Consider the following 18743-nt stretch of genomic DNA (forward strand, 5'->3'; position numbering starts at 1 on the left):
GCGACGTTGGCCTCCGCGACCCATTCACGGCTTACTGTGGGTGGAGGTCGGGGGTGGGGGTTGGGGCGGGGTTGAGGGGGTGGGAGGGGGGTTAAACGCTTACTTCTCCCGGCTATCGGCCTTCTCATCGGCGCCGTATCGCACAAATCCCTTCCTCTTCCTTCAGCGAGGTCGGAAATAAGCCGTTTGAGATCCCTCGGGAAGAGCATTTTTCTCCCAGAGTCTTTGTCTCATGTGGCCTTTGCCAGTGACAGATTTTCCTTTCTGGGGGTGTGGAAGGGGGCCCGGAGGGAACGGCTACTTTTAAAAAGGAAGAAACAAACAACTTTGGGTGAAATAAAAAAGCCCGTTCAGGTTCCCCAAAACTCGCTTCTGGCTCGAGATGAAGCTTAAAAGTTAAGCTAGTTTCTGACATGTTGTGTGTTTGTTGTGTGTATGTATGTATGTATGTATGTATGTGTGTGTGCACAAGCTCACATAGGCATTTGAGTGCAGGCAGTGGGAGAAGGGGGGGCGGGGGTGGGCGACTGCAGCATGCTGAAAGTGTTAAAACGGACCGTTTTAGACCGAAGCTGATGGAAAGACGACGCTGATAAATGGGTCAGCGGTGGCGGCGCATTGTGCGTTTCTCTGTGTGTGTGTGTGTCTGAGAAGTGCGAATTTTCGCTCACATGTCGGGCTCGGAGGCAGCGACTCAGACGACATACTACTCGGTGAGAGCTCCCCGGGCCCTGAGCCGCGTGAGTCCGTCTCAGGATGTGTGGAGCCAGAGAGCTTGACACTCTCCACCGTCACCCTTCACCTTTGACCTCTTGTCAGGAGGCGCAGGGGCCGCAGGGGGTCACCCGGGGTCAAGACAGCCCATGTCAGTGAGTGTATGAGGTGTTCATTAGTGTGTGTGTGTGTGTGTGCATGGGGTCCCCCACAGGAGAGAGTTGTGAAATTAAAGTGGTCAGCTGACTCCCAGCGGGTGGAGTTTTGGTGTGAAATTGTTCCTTCTTGCAACAGTGCTTCAGGTTTATTACTCAACTGACCAAAAATGTTGTCCATGATTAGCAAATCTGCGAGGCCAAAGCCTCAGTTTTAAAGGTCACGTTGGTCCCAAACTGACTTTGCAATTGTTTTTTTTTTTTTTTTTTTTTTTTTTACAATAATCCAACATCCAACCTTCTCCAGATCGGCCCTTTGTGATGTCACATCTGTCATCTTGGTCACCGAACTCTCAAACAGGTGTTTGTGCCGTCACACAGGAAGCTAAATAAGCATGTTTGTCGAGATTTCCAAAAATAAAATACACAAAACAGGAATATTACCAGACCTAGCTGGTATATATTGCGCATGATTCCAAAATAAACCACCCCAAAGTCTCATTAATAGAGTTTTAAAGGATAAACCCGCACTGCCAACAATACCTTTGGCTCACCCATTGCTTGCATCACCACTGCCATCTTCATCCAAGGCACTTCCACAAACAAGAGCAACATGAAGCAACTTTCTCCACCACCACTCTGGGCTCCAGCTGAAAGGCTCCGGTTGCAGAGAGCCGGCCTGCACGTCTCGCCTCCCCTCCGCCGAGTCCGGAGGGCATTTTCCATCTCTTTGCTCGTTCTCAGCCCAAATCTCTTTGAGGCAATCTGAGAGAGAGAACGCTTGAGGATAAAGATCTTTCTCCCCCCCCGCCCCACCCCTCCTCTGAGTGTAGCTCAGGCTTGCAGGCCAACTGGTTAGTCTGGTGTGGCGACGCTGGAGCCGCTCCGCTCGTGTGGCCGTTGTGTAGCTCTCGTTGCGCACCAATTTTCACGTCTTTGTTTGCTACACGTCAACAGGCAAACAAACAAATGCGATTTGAACTGTAAATTATCGATTTACACCCGGCTCAGGATAGTGGTAGTAACCTAGGAGGGTTGTCTGTGCCCTTTGTGATGTCACAATGGGTTGATTTTCTAATCTTTGCATTTAAAGGACATTGAAACTTCTTTTATCTCCTCATCCCTTCCTCTTTGGCACCCTTCCACCTTTCTTTTTTTTTTTTTTTCAAGCCGGCTGCGAGGCTCTCATGAAACCTGCCTGACCCTCATTTCACCCACTTGCATCACACACACACACACACACACGCACACACACTTCATCCAGAGGTATAAGCTCATCCGTCAGCCTACAGGGTTACACTCCGGGCCGTTACGCGCTTTTAAGTGGAGCCTCGGGCGGTGAAATCCATACTGCGGTGGAAGAAAGTGACAGAACCGCAAAAGTATAAAAACACACGATTTGGCTGGCATGCCGGACCTCACACCCGCAGCGCTGCCACACAAGAGAAATCTCCACTAAAAACACAGGCGCGCAGGGAGAGGTCCAGCTCAGAGGTGTCATAATTTCATTCATATTTCAGCTCTTGCTCTGCAGCAACCCCTTTGCTTCCCTCTTGCACTTTTACTTCTCCCTAAATGTGGCTCGATTGTTCATTTTCACCACAGCCTTTTCCCTCGTCGATAAAGAGGAATTTGCAGATATTCTGGCAGATATTCCGGAGAGACACTTTGCCTTTGGATTTCCTCGAGTCGGGGAAAAGAGACGGAGGGAAATAGTCGCAGGAATATTTGCAGATGCAGATTCTCTCTCACTCTTTCAATTCCATCCAACTGCATTAAGCTGAAAAGATATGATAGAGTAGAAAAATGTCTTGCAAATTTCATGCTAGTTTTGAATGGGCTGAGGTTTTTGAGATCTTTCACACACACACACACACACACACACACACACACACACACACACACACACACACACACACACACGCACACACACACACCACTACTATCACCATTTTTCACACAATGCAAATTACATTTCCTGGTTTCAACAATGAGCTCTGCTAAAGAAGTCATGTATTACGACTCTCCCCCCCCCCCCCCCCCCCCCCATTCGCCCCGCCGCCCCCCGGTCACATCTCATTCAGAGGCTGCAAAAAAAAAAAGAAAAAAGAAAAAAGGAAGGTGTTTTAGTATTCTGACCTCATCCAGGCTGTGTGTCAGCCAAGAATGAGATTATAGTTTGCCTATGGAAATGATGTGGCGCAGGCCCAGCCACCAGCTTTGGGCCTGGCGTCTGAAGGGGAGAAAGAGTTTGGAGGGGAAACGATGGGAAGCAGCCGCACCGGCCCTCCACATCTCGAGGAGTCTTTTTTTCTTTTTCTTTTTAGGTGTCTCGTTTCAGTGTTTTTAACACGCCGAAGGGGAAAAAACAGCGGCAGTTTCCTGTCATCTGCACCATGTGGACAATCTAGGTCAAGGTTTTAACGCCGGTTTGGGTTCTGGGGCCGAGCGAAAGGAGCCGCTGAAGTTCTTGATCCAGACCAGGAACGTGCGCTCTGACCTTATTTCACGTGCACTTTTGTCGGCGCCAACGGGGATTAAAGAAACGCCTCTGCATTATTATTAATCTAGATGGCACTGACCTCTTATCATTTCTATAAATACTAACATTAATCTGTGCGTCTGGTCACCGCATATCTGACCCATATCTCTCGGGCACACACACACACACACACACACACACACACACTGATGAAGAATGCCCACAAAACAGACTCTTTCTCGTCTCACGTCATCGGGTCGTAACTCTGGATCTCCTCATTTTAAAGTTTCCTCACTTCTCAAGTCGTTCAGCCCCTCTTTGGTCTCATGTTGCAGGTTTTCTCCCGCAGCCAAATAGGCTGCGAATGATGCGACGGTACAGAAACCTGTGCAACAACACACACACACACACACACACACACACACACACACACACACACGTTGCTGTCCCTGGGGCGAGCAGATGAACCGAGTTATATAAGTGCGAGTCCCTGATGCCCCGAGGGGGCCAGCCGCTCCTCGCTGACAGCCAGGCGAACAAATTTATTATTATTATTTTTTTGCTACGTAGACTAGCAAAACCATAAAACCTCTGCCTGAATTAGACAGAAAGATAAAAATAACTTCAGGAATGAGAAAAAAAACCCCACCAGCATTGCGGAGGGAGGAGGGACTGACGGACGTGTCAGCGGAACGGAACGGAGAACGCGAAAGCTGCAGGTGTCAGTCCATCTGTGCGCGTCGATGACTAAGACCTGACTTATGTTTCTCATCTGCACAGCTTGTGTGTGTGTGTCAGGGAGAGAGAGAGAGACAGAGAGAGAGAGATATAGAAAGAGAAAGAGAGAGAGGTCCTAGATGTTCTCAGCTCTCAGCTCAACTGAAACCCATTCCATGTTTTTTTGTTCGTTCAGAAATGGATCCTTTCCTTGAACATAAGAACCAATTCGTGAATCATTTTGTGATGGATTCACTTACTGACTCACCCAGCCTAGTTTCTACCTTTGTTTCAAAAACAAAAACAAAAAACTAAAACAATTATCTGCATCTCTTTAAAACGTCTTTACTTTTACTGTTACATTTTTCTTTTTTTCTTTTTCTTTCTTTTTGCTTTTGTCTTATGCTTGCTGCACTTTTCAGAAAGCAAAGGAGCCACTTGTGATGTCACAAAGGGACAGACAAAGACAAACTTTTTTCAATTTGTTAAATAATCATGGTAAATTAATCACGGTAGGCTGCTCCACTGGGGCCTGGGATGAAAAATCAACGATAGGCAACATTGTCATGATTTGAGGTTCATGACACTGGGCCGCGCGGCTTGAATAGACTCATCAGACATCTTTGTGGTTTCCGCCCTTTAATCCCGGCCAAACGCCCTCCTTGTCATTCACTGGGACATTAGTATGCCGCGTCGTGTGCTCCATTGTGCGCCCGGCCCCCCACCGCGTTCCCAAAAGTCAACATTTCTCCGCGCGGGGCCACGCCTCCACGGCGGCGGCCGCCATGCGTCCGCGGGCAGCCCCGGCTCGCAATTTATCAACATCACATGACGCACAATGGAGCCATTAGCCGTCCGTCCGTCCCCTTTCAAAGAGCTGCCAGTCCCGCATTCAGGAGGGAGGGATGTGCGCTGAATACGGAAGATGTTGGCTTTTTTTTCCCTTCTTTTTTTGCGAGATGTGAACGGCTGGTTTGCAGGAGGAGTTTGTGCATTCACATGAGTGAGTGTGTGCATTTGGAGCGTCTCCCTGCTCCGACTGCACAGACACAATGGGAAGACAGGAGGAGACACACCGGTTTGGATTCCGGCTCAGTCACACTGCAGTGAGGACCCATAGTGTTGTAGTCAAGACCGCACCAACCGAGACCGAGACATCATCAAGATCTAGAGAGTATGGAGATCGAGACGAGACCAAGACGTTTTGGGGTTCGAGACCAAGACAAGACCAAGACTTTATATATGAAAGAAAAAGAAAAAACAAAAAAATCAATCAAAAATACCCAGTCCGTCCAGTCCGAGACAGAGACAAGAGACCCTTAAGAAGAGGCCAGTCTTGAGACTAAGACCAGTCTCGAGCACGACAACACTACAAATGGGAAAGTTAAACTTAACCCAAAAATTTGACATCAAACATGAAGATGAAGATGAAGATGCCCTGGACAACACTAGTAATGCTGGAATCGTAGCGAGATGAGGATTGATGACTCGTTAGTGATACACATACATGTTATAGTCCGGTAGTGCAGCTGTAATGCTGCCAAACTCCAGAAACCTTTCGGACTCCATCACCTGGCAGCTTCCTTTCAGTTGTGGCAAAAGTTGGGCTTCCATTACAAACCAGGCAAAGATGAAACACACACACACACACACACACACACACACACACACACACACACACACTAGACCAGCCAGTCGCAACATTAATACAAATGGACTCAACTGATTGGAGTCATTTGCTTTGTTTACACTGATGTCTGATCGCACTGACTAGCAGCTGCCACTTGATGCGACCAGATGAAGTCGAGCCACGTTTACCTTGAATATGTGGAGTTTTCAGAATAAATTAGCAAGAAAAACATTTTTGCGTTTTTTTTTTTTTTTTTTTTCTCAATAAATCTAATGTCGGCACAGACTTATGACTCTAGCATGTACATTTCAGGAGCGGCAGGATTTTCCTTTCACATTAAAACAAGAAGAGCAAGAACATGTTTCAACTTCTTCCTGACTCTCTCTCTGGCTACAGTTTAGTTTCATCGGAAATATTCCGTCCGATGTATCGACTTACGTAATTTACACAAAGAGCGACGTCAAGTGCGACGTCGAGCATCTTGCACCGGTGGATGAAAACAGATCCTGAGGCCTTTTCAGGCCGTCGCCCGTCATGAGGGGCCAACGGGATGTCGGCACCTAATTGCCACGTCCGCGGCTCCCTAATTGAATTTGCTTGCGGATTTATTTTTGGAGGACTCACAAAGGGAATATCTCCAGCGTTGACCTTGTGTCCTTCATTAATTAATTACATAACGGGGGGATTATGCAACGGGGCTCCGGCGGATTTTGCCGTATGAAAGCATCTAAGCCTCCTCGTCCCCGCTGCGACATTCTGACCATTATTGGAAACTTGGTTGGAAGCAGCTGAGTTTGTGTGTGTGTGTGTGTGTGTGTGTTTGTGTGTGAGTCGGGAGGGCGTGCGCCCCTGCGTGAGAGCGCAGAGTGTTGCCGCGCATTTGTGTACATTCAAGGGGTGGGGGAGGGGGCGGGGGACACGCAGATGCCGCCGTGTCTGTCCGTGTGTGTTAGCGGAGATCTGGGTCTTTTATCTGGCAGCCGGGGGGTAAACAGGAAAGGATGGAGCCCCTTCAGACCATTTCCTCTGCCAAACACGCAAGCCCGCCTCCGTTCACCCGTCCGTCAGCCGGCAGCGGCCCGGCGAGGTGGTTGATGCGTCGATATCGTTATTTTCAACACCCAATATTCAGAGAGGAGAGAGGCCACATGCGGTGTAACGTGGATTTTTGCTGTTTTTTTTTCATACGAGTAAAAAACAGCAGTACAACGACAAGCAAACTGACTGAAAGTCCATTAAGACAGATCTGTTGTTGACAAATCAACAACAGAAAGTTTCTTTGGGCTGTGCTCATGAAGTAAAAACTATGTAGAGGGGATGTCAAGGCAATAAAAACTACTCGCACTTACTTACATATATTGTCGATGCTGATTATGTTTAAAAAAATAATGCCCAAAAAAGACTACACAAACCAAAAACAGTCTAGTTCTCAACAAGCGCAAGAGCATTATTTTAGAGAACTTTAAAGAGTGTTGCATTTTCTTTGTTTGATCTAGTGTTGCTTCTTACCTCTGTTGAAAAAAAAAAGCCTTACGATGCAGAAAAATCCTCCAGCGTTTCCCTTTTAATGAAGCCGCATGTCACTGTAGAATCTGCAGATAATCAGTGTCCAAACCCTAAATGGACAGCAGTCACAAATTCTGCTTCATACAAGTGTGTGTGATCTTCAGTGTTGGCGAGTAATCTACAACTAAGTAATCCACTACTGTAACTAAACTACTTTTTCAATAATGGAGTAATGTCATGGGATTACTGTGGCAAATCTGGTAATTATGTCATTATTACTTGATCAAGTAACGATTCCGTTACTTTTCTGAAATATTTTGCAAGCTAAAAATGTCCTATCATCCAATATTTGGAATTGCAAAATTTGTACTTTCATAAAGTTCATTCCAAAGTACTGAGCAACTGTTACTTTATTATTATTATTATTATTTTTTAACTTAAGTAATTAGTAATTGATTACTTATGAAACAAAGTAGTTAAAGAAGTAATTAGATTTTTATTTTTTTTTAGACTTTTTAAATGAGTAATCAGTAGTTGGATTACTTTTATGGAGCAATCCCAACAACACTGGTGAGCTTTGAGTCCCGAGACTCTATTACAAATCATATGGAGGGCCAGCAGAGAAAATGCCCATGTTTTTTTATATTGGAATACATGTGTGTGTCATCGTGGAATCAAACATTTGCATTTGAGCTCAGCGGCGCCCTCCTCTTGTCCCACAGGGAGAGCTGCCTGATCCCGGTCAGCCCGGAGTCCTGTCCCCTCGTCCAGGCCTTCCTGGCCGAGAGTCCCGGCCGCCTCTTCCTGGGTCACGCCCAGACCCAACTGAAGACCGGCCTGCAGACCCAGGAGAGGCACCTCTTCCTCTTCAGCGACACTCTGCTCGTCGCCAAGGCCAAGTGAGTTTCACCCCCACACCCCCACACCTCCCCCCGAGCGACGGTCTGTGCACTTGTGTGGCTGAGTTGAAGGCAGGCTAAAAATAACAATGGAAAAAGAGAGGAAAAAAAAAGAACAAGTGAAACATGTCAAGCCTTTTTGCAGCAGCCGTGAAAATACTGTTGATTTAAAACCTAAATCTTTGAGTGTCAATAGAGGATGTCTTTTAAAAATCATCTTTTTGATGCAAGGTCAAAGACGTTACCAGTTCCTAGTATATATATATTTTTTTAAAAAGTACATAAAAATGTGAAAAAAAAAGTCATAAGAGAATAATCTTATGATTCTACCAACATTCATTTCCTTTTAAAGTTCAGAAACAGAATCTTAAAACTGCTCATAATATTTGTCATTATACTGTATATTTGTGTGTAATAAATGCCCATGGAATTGAGCAGACCTCATGTCCCTCGTCCCACGAAGGGTTAAAGAAACAGAAATGACGGCATCTGTCGCTCCGTGTGTTTTTTTTCCCCTCCTCTAAACGCACACAGACGAGGTTATGAATGGATGAGGTGGATTCACGTCCCTCCTCCGCTTTTCCGCCGCCACATTCTTCCACTCCTCGCTCCGGCGTTTTCATCCCCAAATATGTAATTATGTCCAGCCAATTAAATCCGTATGAGGCCGGGACTCAGATCAAAGGCACGCGAGGCTGCCTTAAGACAGACGCAAGAAAGAAAAAGAAAAAAAAAAGACAGAAGCACACAAACACGCTTAAAAAAAACTAAACGGAGAAAAATCAAGACTGCGCAGGAAACGCACAGTCGTACAAATTTTCCAAAGAGCAAACACAGAAAGCCCGTGTCGTAATGAAAAGTAGTTATAAATAGTTTTAAATGCTAGCTAGCTACACCCCCCCCCCCCCCCCAAACACACACACACACACACACCGAGCCAGCCACACACAGCCTTTCATGCAGACCCAGCAGGTCCTCTGTGGTCATGTGCCAGTAGGCGGGCCTGACCCCTCCGACTCTGAGGCTGCAGGCTATAATTGGCTGCTACCTTGTGGCTGCAGTCAGAGTGAGTTGCAGGAATGTGTGTGTGTGTGTGTGCGCGCGCGTGTGTATGTGTGCGCGCGCCTTAATACATGTGTAATAAGCAGGGGGAGAATATGAGCGCGCCACATGCGAGCGTTTTGGAGCGCGTCCCTCGATAATGACAGATGCAGCGGCGGATGAATACACTTTGACTGAGCGAAAATAGCGACGGCTGTGTTTTTCTTATAATTCTAATGTATTTAAAGGGGCCGCCGCATGTGTGTTTGTGTGTGTGTGTGTGTGTGTGTGTGTGTGTGTGTGTAGAGGCCTGAGGAAAGAAACCGCTGTCACGTATAGAAGTGAGTCTCTAATGGAAACAGTGTGTCTGTTGATTGGGTTTTTATTAGATTCTTCAATTTGAGAAAGGTCTTTTACCATTATTATTATTAATATTATTATTATCATATTACAGATGAAAAAAAAAAAAGTCTTCTAGAACGAGCTTCCGTGGGGAAATGACACTTAGTTGGCTGATGGACGTTCCCTGCGTGTCCACTAGGTCTCCCACCCACTTCAAGGTGAAGGCCCAAGTTCGAGTGTGCGAGATGTGGACAGCGACCTGCATCGAGGAGGTGTGTGAAGGAAGCACCAACCCGCAGAGGAGCTTCGTCATGGGCTGGCCCACCTGCAACTCCGTGGCCATGTTCAGGTACGCACGCATAGGTCATAGGTCTTTCATTTTAATTTTTTATCATTTCAATTTTCATCGATTTTCAAGGAACATAGAAAACAAAAGGAACAGAAAAAAGTGCATAATAATACATAATACATACATTGTTTTTTTTTGTTTGTGTGTGTACATACATAACAAAAAAAAAAGATTATGCACACATAAGAGTCCAAAAACTAGGAAGTCTGGTCTGAAATTAAAAGAAATAAAGTGTTGCATTCAGTTACTCGTTTGATTAGTTTTCATTTGAAAAAAAAAAAAACACCCACAAAACGGGAAAATTCACATTACCATTGTTTTTTTTTAATAATCAGTGTCAGAAAAATCCATCTGCGTTCACATCCATTTTCAGACGACGTTTCTTAAAAACACACGGTTCTGGAGGTCCACCCTTGTGATGTCACAAAGTTTTCCCAGTTTGGCCAACGAAGAACTCAGTGGGGGACAAACCCCTGCCCTGCCCTGCCCTGCCCTGCCCTGCTGTGCAAGGCCGCTCCACTAGAGCCCTGAATGATACATAAATAAATCCAATTCTGAAAATGTTTATAACATGAGTCATTTAATGAAACTTCCACTTGTAGCTCCTTCAATATCCGTTTGTGAATCGTAAGCGTCTCCGTCCCTCCTCGCATAACTTCATCATCCGGAACATCTGCTGACATCACACGGCACAAGGCAGGACATAGCTCTGAAGTGACGCCGCGAGTCGCCCCGGCGTAAACTCCAAGCGCGTGGGTACAAAATGTTCCCTCCACGTATGTCAACAGTGTAGGAGCGAGCAAAAATATTTCACCCCAAACCACGCTGGGCCTCGGGCCGTTTGTTGGGGAGTCGCTCAATCTGACGTTTCAGTGCGGTTTGGGCGTGAGTAACGCCTCGCGCACGGCCGTCCACAAACATCCAACACACCCATACGTTTATGGACAATTTATGTGCGATTGCGTGGTTGTTGTGCGCGTGCCGCAGTTACATAACCGAGCAGGCAGATGCTCTCAGCCTGAATCTCCCCTCTGACTCTTTGATGTGTCTCCCCCTCCGCAGCTCCGCGGAGCACAAGGACAAGTGGTCGGCGCTCATTAAAAGGTAAATATTTCCTCCTCGACCCGTAGTCGTTCAACTCGGTATCTCAGCTAATAGTCGATCATGAAAAAGTCACATTTATTTACTGCCTGGTCCGCTTTGGTAGATGAAGATCCGAGATTACGCGGTTTAGCTTTAGCGTGCGTGGCCGCGAATGTCCGTGAGCCCGTCGTAAACGGAGCCGGTTCTTATTTCCACGGCGACCGACTCCTGTCCTTTTCCTCCATTTTCAACCTTGCAGTCGAATAATCGAGGGAAAGGAGCGGGACGACCCCAAGACCGTCCCCCTGAAGATCTTTGCCAAGGACATTGGCAATTGTGCATATGTAAGAAGCTCCTCTTCCCCTGACGTCAATCGCCGGTATCGCTACCAGATGTCAATTTAATTCAAGTGTGGACAATTTCTTTGTCTTTTTCTTCCCCAACGTCCAGGCCAAGACGCTGGCAGTCAGCAACATGGACACGACCAGCGACGTCATCCGCATGGCTCTGCTGCAGTTTGGCATATCGGTGAGAAACCAAGCGCCAGTGTTGGTACAGGGCCCTGAGTCCACATTCAGCACTAAATATAAAGTTTTGGAGCAGAACGTGGAGTGATTCTGTGATGTCAATGTATCATATAGCATATGGTTTGAGTCAGTGGTGTAGTCTAGTTTATTCTAGCGGGTATACCCTCCCTCCTACCAGCCTCGTACTCATCTGTCCAGCAGCAGCTGCTTCAAAACAACACAAAATAAGAACCACCGTCATGCTCAGTAATGCTTTAAGTCTGTATCCACATATAAGCCATGAAAGACTGTTTCTGTGCTGTCTGAACGTGAATGTACTGTAAGCAACACAAGGTATAGAACAGTTAATTAACAGTGAATTAATGGACAAACAGCAATCACATGACTAATTTATTTCAAGGAAAAAATTTGTAAATAATGAACACACTTATATATAAAAAAGTAACATTTCAGCAGTCATGTGCCAATACAAAACACTAAAGCAATGGCTGAAAAAAAAAAATCAGAACATAAAACATCATTGTAATCACATTTGCAAATTGGAGAGTGAAAGTTGTGTCAAAAACAGACAGATTGACACGTATCTTTGCGAATTTTTTTAGCAGTTGTACGGTAATTTGGGACCTTTTCTAGTGGTTGTACGGCACATACCTGCAAATCACGTAGACTACACCACTGGTTTGAATCTTAAAAAAAACTAAAATCTATTTTAATTGCCCCGCTGTTCAGAAAATAAGAGAGGATGTGCGAAGACGACAACGAGGTTGTAGTAGGAGGCTTAAACTCAGCGGAGGCTGTAAACAGAGGGCTAACAATTGGCATTGTCGAAAGTTTTATGTGTAGACCAGGCCAGAATGATGCTTGATGGAGAACACAGTGCTTCATGTTCTGGATTTCATGTGTGTTCTCCTCTTTTTCCAGGGTTGTGTCAAAGACCACCGGTTGTGGGTGAACTCCAGTAAGGACGAACCTCCGTACCCTCTCATTGGTGAGCGCACCAGAACCTGACCTAACCCTGTCCTCACTTTAAAGCTGCTTTTAAAGCCTTTACGAATTTGCACAGCTGGCATCAACCTTTTTTTTTTTTTTGCTGGATTCAACTAAATACAAAAGCTCTTGTTTATTCCCCTCGTCTCAGGATACTTTGCGAAAAGAAGTCAGTCAGTCAGTTGGTAGCCACAGTTGGGGTCACTGGTGTGCAAACATCAGCACAAAACGCTTCACATCTGGAAGCGTTTCGGCGCAGTTAGTCTTTTGTCACCGGGGCGTTTCAGTTAAATTGTCTTACTGTAATCTTTTTTGTTCCGTGGTCGAAGCGTCCAACTCGAAATGGAGTTTTAAAATCCCCCCACCTCATGACTCATCGCTGCCAAACACGAATTCGCCCCTAATTTCTGTCAGATTTCCTCCCCGACGGCGCGTCTTTACCGGGGATTCGCCTCAAACGACGCGCCTGCCCTGAAAATGTCTGAGCCTTGACTTTCCTCTCACTCAGGCCACGAGTTCCCCTTCAGCATCAAGATGAGCCACATTCGAGATGGTGGGAGCAGTGCCGCCGGACTGGGAGGGGGGACGGGCAGGGATCTGACCAGTCCCACAGACCGTCCAGGGGTGCTGCTGCTGGACCAGTGTCTCCCACCCGACACCCAGTGTCAGTTCATTCTCAAACCCAACAAGTCTATCCTGGGACTGGCGCCACTTATTGGTAAGAACATTTGGTCAAACTGTGGTTTTCCATGATATTAAATCGCGCCCCGTGTCTTGAGGTTGCACTTGGGCAGCAACATGATTTTTTTTTTTTGTTTTTGTTTTTTTTGCTTAAAAAGCACAGTCCATATATTTCATAACCAAAGGCAGATCTGTCGAAATGCTGCGGTGTGTTAATGTTGCTGGACGAGGAGCTTTTTGGGAGGGTGAAGAATGTTGGCGCAGAGATGGAGGGGCACAGGAGAAGTTTTCTAGCTTCGCAGCTAATGAGGCTAACTAGCAACATCGACGCCAACTCCTCAGAAAAGGAAAACGCTGGCTGTATTAAAAGTCGCTGGAAAAGATCATCAGCTAATTTTCAGGCACAACAAAAAGTAGAGAAAATCATCCTTAACGCATTGACCAAATATAAACTTGATCTGCTGATATATTTTTGTTTAAAAACAGTTTTTACCGTCAAGAAAATGCAGCAGAACTGCTGTTGTTGTTGAATTAACATGAGAGTTTCCTCATCTCACTTTGCTGCTGAAATCACTCCATTCTCCAAAGGGACCAGAAGCATTTTTTACATTAGCAACTTATTGCTTTTGGCAATTTATGTTGACAACACTGACGAGCAAACACAGTTAAAGTGTGCCACAAGTTCTCAGCTAATTGAGGGGATATATATATATATAACGCTGTAACTGTCTATTTGAATTATTTTAGTTTTTAAAACACATGATGCAGAAACATTTACAAGTTCCTTTGTAAAATACAGTTGAGTTCAGACTCTGGGTCAGAGCAGCTGTAAATTCCTTGTTTGCAACTCGGATGTGAAACATGATGGAATGTCAAGTTGTTGAAAAAAAAAAAAAAAACAACACCTTGCATAACATCGCTTCAAGGTGAATTCTGAAAAAGACATTTAGCCACATTGTTTCCAAGGGCAAGACCTCAACATTAAAATTGTGGTTTACAAATAAGTAGATGGCCAGTTCCAAGAATGTAGCCGCGACTTTAATTGATGCAACCTCAAGGAGACAGATGAGAAAACAAAAGAATAAAATGCACAACAGAAAGCCGGCTACTTCCTCAGACTTTTTTTCCATAAACAAAAGCCGCCGAACTGGAAAAAAAAAAGAAGAGCAAAGTTGTCTTCTTGCTATGTGATACGAATCTCGTCGCGGACAACAAGTTAACGAGAACGGTGAGAAATTAGGGCTTCCCGGTGGTGTCAGCGCTAGACAAACACCAGGAGGACAAAGACGAAGAAACCACAGAAACCCAGAAGGGATGGATGAGTGTGAGAATAGGAAGATGGAAAAGGGAAAAGAGATGACACAGCTATTGAGTAAGCCCAGAGGTTAGCATGGGTGAAGGAAAAAGAAACAACAGACTGGAGCTGATAGAGAAGGAGGAATTTACAGCGGGAGAGGAAGTGAGAGGGACGGTGAAAAGAGAAGGAAGCCGGTGGCGGACAGGGAAAAAAAAAATTAATGGGGATGCAGAAATATGAAAAGGCGAGGAGGGGATGAGTTTGGGAGAAAAACAAGTCGAGAGGAGGGGGAAAAAAACTTTTCCACAGAGCGTGTAAGCCGCAAGCTTCCCGCCAGAGACCCGTAGCTCAGGAACAACAGTGTCTTACATAAGTGGCTCATACCGTCGTTCACACCCGGCCGCCGCGTTTCTCCAGCGACAGGCAGGGATTTACTGTCAAACAATGCCTCGGGGCGATCCTGACTCGCGTATTAAAAAATAATTAGTACGTGCTTAAATCAAGCTTTGATGATGGAATTTTGGCAGCGCAGGCTAATGCACACACCGCCAAGCGAGACGGGAGTTGTAGCTCCGCCACCTCCGCGGAACCGCCGTCCTTCCGCTAGACGTGTATCTTTGCGAGAGATCCGATGCGCTGCCACACTGTTGCACTTTCCAAAAGTAAAACTTAAAAAAAAAACCTCATCAGTATGTTCTCTTACTTTAGACAGCTTAGAGAGCTAGCTTAGATAGCTAGCTTAGATAGCTATCCAATTAAAGGAACACACTAATACCCTTAAAATGTTGCACGATTGGGCTATCAGTGACATAACAAAGCTGCAGCAAAGTAAGAACACAAAAAAGGTTCGGCCCTAACAACATCCAGAGAACCACAGTATTACACAGGTACAACGTGCCGCTGTCCTTACACAGCTTTAATAGTATTTTTAATAGTATTTGTTTTTTTGGTGAATTTCTCAATCAGTCCCTGCCCTGCCAGGTCCATCCTCCAAAGTCCAGCAAAGGGTCTGCCCTGAGACCTGGAGGTTGTGAGTTCGATCCCCTGCCCTCCTTGTCATGCCAAAGACTATACAAATGGTAACCATTACCTCCCTGCTTGGCACTCAGTGTTTGGGGCTGGACTTTGGGCGGTTAGGTCACCCAATGCTCGCCGCACTCTCAGTGGATGCAGGTCCAATGCGGAGGACAAGTTTCCCATTCTTTGGAATGTGACAATCAGTGGGACTTTAACTTTATCAGGAAGCTGTAAATGGAGCAATAGATGAGCTGCTTCCTGTAGATCTAGAGAGCTTTCAGTAGACTATTTGCGCAGGGCCCTTTTACTGCACGAAAGAATGGGACCTACAAGTGAGGTGATTTGGTTGGCCGACCTACCAAATCCCTTCAGTTAGCCAGCCCAGGACTTTAAACATTCTAGTGATGGTTGTAAAGAAACAGGTTTGTCACGGAATGTGGAAGTTAAGTCAGCGTTGCCGCCGGAGTTCATACAGTTTATACATTCAATGGCCGACGTTTCGTATTTGACCGCTTTTTTTTATCGCCGGCACCAGGAGAGAAGGAAGGAGGCCTTCAAGTTCAACGTACATTCCAGCTCGCAAACCTTAATTACGCTGTAAATCCCCGTGTTTGCCGTAATGAAAGACTGCGAGAGGCCAGAAGTCGGCCTGTTTGCGGAGCGGGGGTCACCATAACGAGCCGCATCGTTTACAAAAATAGACCATCAAACGGCCGGATGCCCCAGCGGAGCTGACTCGCGCTCCTCTTAATTATTAAGGGACCTTTTCCCTCCGCTGCCAATACTTTTGATTTGGACTCCCTTATATTTAGACCTTGCCTTGATTGTCTCCAGAGGGGGAAATTCCTCTCCGCAGCCTCCGTTCAACAAACAATATCCACCAAGAAGCGGCCGACAGGCTCTTTGTCCATCTACTTGCTTTCTTCGCCACTGAAGGCAGCGTTACACCCTGGACAAGTAGCCATTTCGACGTAGGGACGTGTAGGAACGAACATCCACCCATGCTCACACCAATGGACAATTGAGAGTCAACAGTATGCCCTGTGTGCTTGTTTGTGGACTGCAAGGTAGAAAACACACTAGAATTCAAAAGGTTTAAAGTGAAGTGAAGAGTCAGATCTGATCAGTGAGGCGTCTTTTCTGGGATCAGGCTCCTTCCACCTGTGTCCTCAGTGCTCTCATCTTTTGGCAGATAGATAGATAGATAGATAGATAGATAGATAGATAGATAGATAGATGTTGAAGAAGCAGGTGGAACGGGACAGAGGAACATGGTGGATAATGATCAATGGGTAAGCAACGTGGAGTTCTTTCAGTTTGTCTTTCAGAGTGGCTCCTTTTCAGAATGTTGTCCCAAAAAAGGGATGGATTCACTTATCATTATTTCTGTTATTGAGGTGTTGTGGAAATGGAGATGACCATTCTGCAGCTCAAGATGGAGAAGCACTGCAGTGGGTCCACAGTGGTTGGACATGATTTTTGGGAGTCATGCTAGCTCGATTGTGGGCTGGTCATGCCTCGCCTCGTGCTTTCCGCTGCCTGTTGAGCAGCAGAACTCCATCCAGCACATGTTTTGTAACATGCCAGCAGCAGGTCATGGCACAGTGACGGACGTCGGCCACCCAGTTAACAAGCCATCTGTGTGCTACGTGTGTTTTCACACCGGGGGAGTCGTAATGATGTAACGGCAGATTTACTGCATGGTCGTTCTTTCTGTCTTTCTTTCTTTCGTTCTTTCTTTCTTTCTTGCTTGCTTTCTCTTTCCCCATGATGGCCAAGGCCTGCTGAGAAGTGCCAGAGCAGCCCAGTAATTCTGTTAGTGTTGAACTCTGCTCCTCTGTGTATTTGGCCATGACGCCAACGGCAGATCGTTAAATAATGAGTTCTACGTGAGGTATGCAACACATTTTGTTTTTTTATTTTTTTATTTTGCCTTTGGTGCTGCCGGGCCCTCCACCCTCTGGAAGAATCTCTGGTTTGTTTGAGAAGCCCTCCCCTTGGATACAAATCACGCTCATGTAAATGTTTCATGAGTTTGGCAAATAGGAGCGGCCGTAATTGCTATTATGTATTTTTACAGCAATAGTCCTTTAAAAGATTTACTGCCGTGTTCGGGGCTCTTGCTGTTTTATGGGTGTCACCAGTGTCGAGCAGGAATTCTTTACGACCCCCCCAATCGTTTAATGGTTTTATGGATAAGATCTCGACGATTGCATGCGATTCTGAGTCGCGTCATTTAAAGTAGACACAATCCTTCTGATCATGAGCTGATCATGATCTTGAGATAAAATCTGACGATCGAGACTTTTCCAAACTTGCGAAACCTTGTCACTTCATTTGTTCACATTTAACTAAGCAACGACTCTGTTAACTTGTATAACTGGGTGTTTGCACTGACATTTGGTAAGCATGAGGTAGCCGTAATGTTCCATGTCCATGCAGGAGAGCTTTTCTGTCACGTCGCCGACTGACCTAAATGCAAATCGGAAATAAAAACCAAAAACACAGGCGGATGTTTTGCTTGAAGCGACATTTGAAGTTTTTTTGCGGACGCAAGCAATATCCAGATTATTGCGGAAGCCAGTGCGGAACTTTAATATAGCAGCGCGATCAAAATGCTGATGTGTAAATTTGCCGTCGCACGAGACGCTGTTATTGCAAACTGCTTTGCAGACTTCTTGCATTCATATGTGAAATGTGTCTTCCAGCAGAGCCCGCCCAGCAGAAGACCTTCAAGAGGAAGCGCTCTCTGATCAACTGGCCTTTCTGGAAAGGATCCAACACACAACTGGACGGCCTGCCCCTGTCCCCCACCTCGCTGTCCCCAACGCTGGGGCGCCTGTTTGGACGGCCCTTGAGCGCCATCTGCTCTCCAGACCAGGGCCTGCCCAAGCCTGTGATGGTGAGCGGAGCGAGAGTGCTAGTCAGAGGAGCGCTTAGCTTCACTTGTATTGATAGCGGGAACTGAAATGAGGTTTGTAGCTGTGTCGGGGTCACCTCAGGAAGACAAATGTCAATTTTATGAATTGAAAAGACATCGTGCAGACTCTGGAGAAGTGAAACTTGGGTCTGCTGAACAAGCAGAGAGGGATCCTCCCTCAACAAATAAATGTGTTTCCTGGCAATCTGAAGTTACCCTTAAGGAACTGAATCTGCCAAGTTCTTTGGACCTTTGTTTCTTCGACCCAACTCCAGGATTCGTCTGAAAGGTCTGTAGCTCTCCAGCTGATTTAGCCCTCTGTTTGCAGTCTCCTCCCAAATTTATAGGGTTTTAACCTCCTGCTCAGACTGACGCTCTGCTTAGCAAGTATTGATG

General features: G+C 46.0%; 1 protein-coding gene across 5 annotated transcripts in view; it reads left to right on the plus strand.

The window, feature by feature from the left end:
- arhgap20 (Rho GTPase activating protein 20) overlaps nucleotides 1-18743 on the plus strand; it is a 55839-nt gene that overhangs the window by 24451 nt on the left and 12645 nt on the right. For 3 of the 5 annotated variants that reach the window (XM_076030932.1, XM_076030934.1, XM_076030935.1), the window contains exons 3-10: nucleotides 7927-8103; nucleotides 9686-9835; nucleotides 10898-10939; nucleotides 11178-11262; nucleotides 11369-11446; nucleotides 12367-12433; nucleotides 12941-13150; nucleotides 18136-18329. In XM_076030932.1, the coding sequence (XP_075887047.1) occupies nucleotides 7927-8103; nucleotides 9686-9835; nucleotides 10898-10939; nucleotides 11178-11262; nucleotides 11369-11446; nucleotides 12367-12433; nucleotides 12941-13150; nucleotides 18136-18329 (1003 nt within the window). The remainder of the gene's footprint in view (nucleotides 1-7926; nucleotides 8104-9685; nucleotides 9836-10897; nucleotides 10940-11177; nucleotides 11263-11368; nucleotides 11447-12366; nucleotides 12434-12940; nucleotides 13151-18135; nucleotides 18330-18743) is intronic. The other 2 variants (XM_076030933.1, XM_076030936.1) reach the window with 1 other exon arrangement.

The sequence above is a fragment of the Nelusetta ayraudi genome, unplaced genomic scaffold (genome assembly GCF_046127955.1).
Source record: "Nelusetta ayraudi isolate G7.1 ecotype Tasmania unplaced genomic scaffold, CSIRO-AGI_Nayr_v1 ptg000031l, whole genome shotgun sequence".
NCBI classification, from domain to species: Eukaryota; Metazoa; Chordata; class Actinopteri; order Tetraodontiformes; family Monacanthidae; genus Nelusetta; species Nelusetta ayraudi.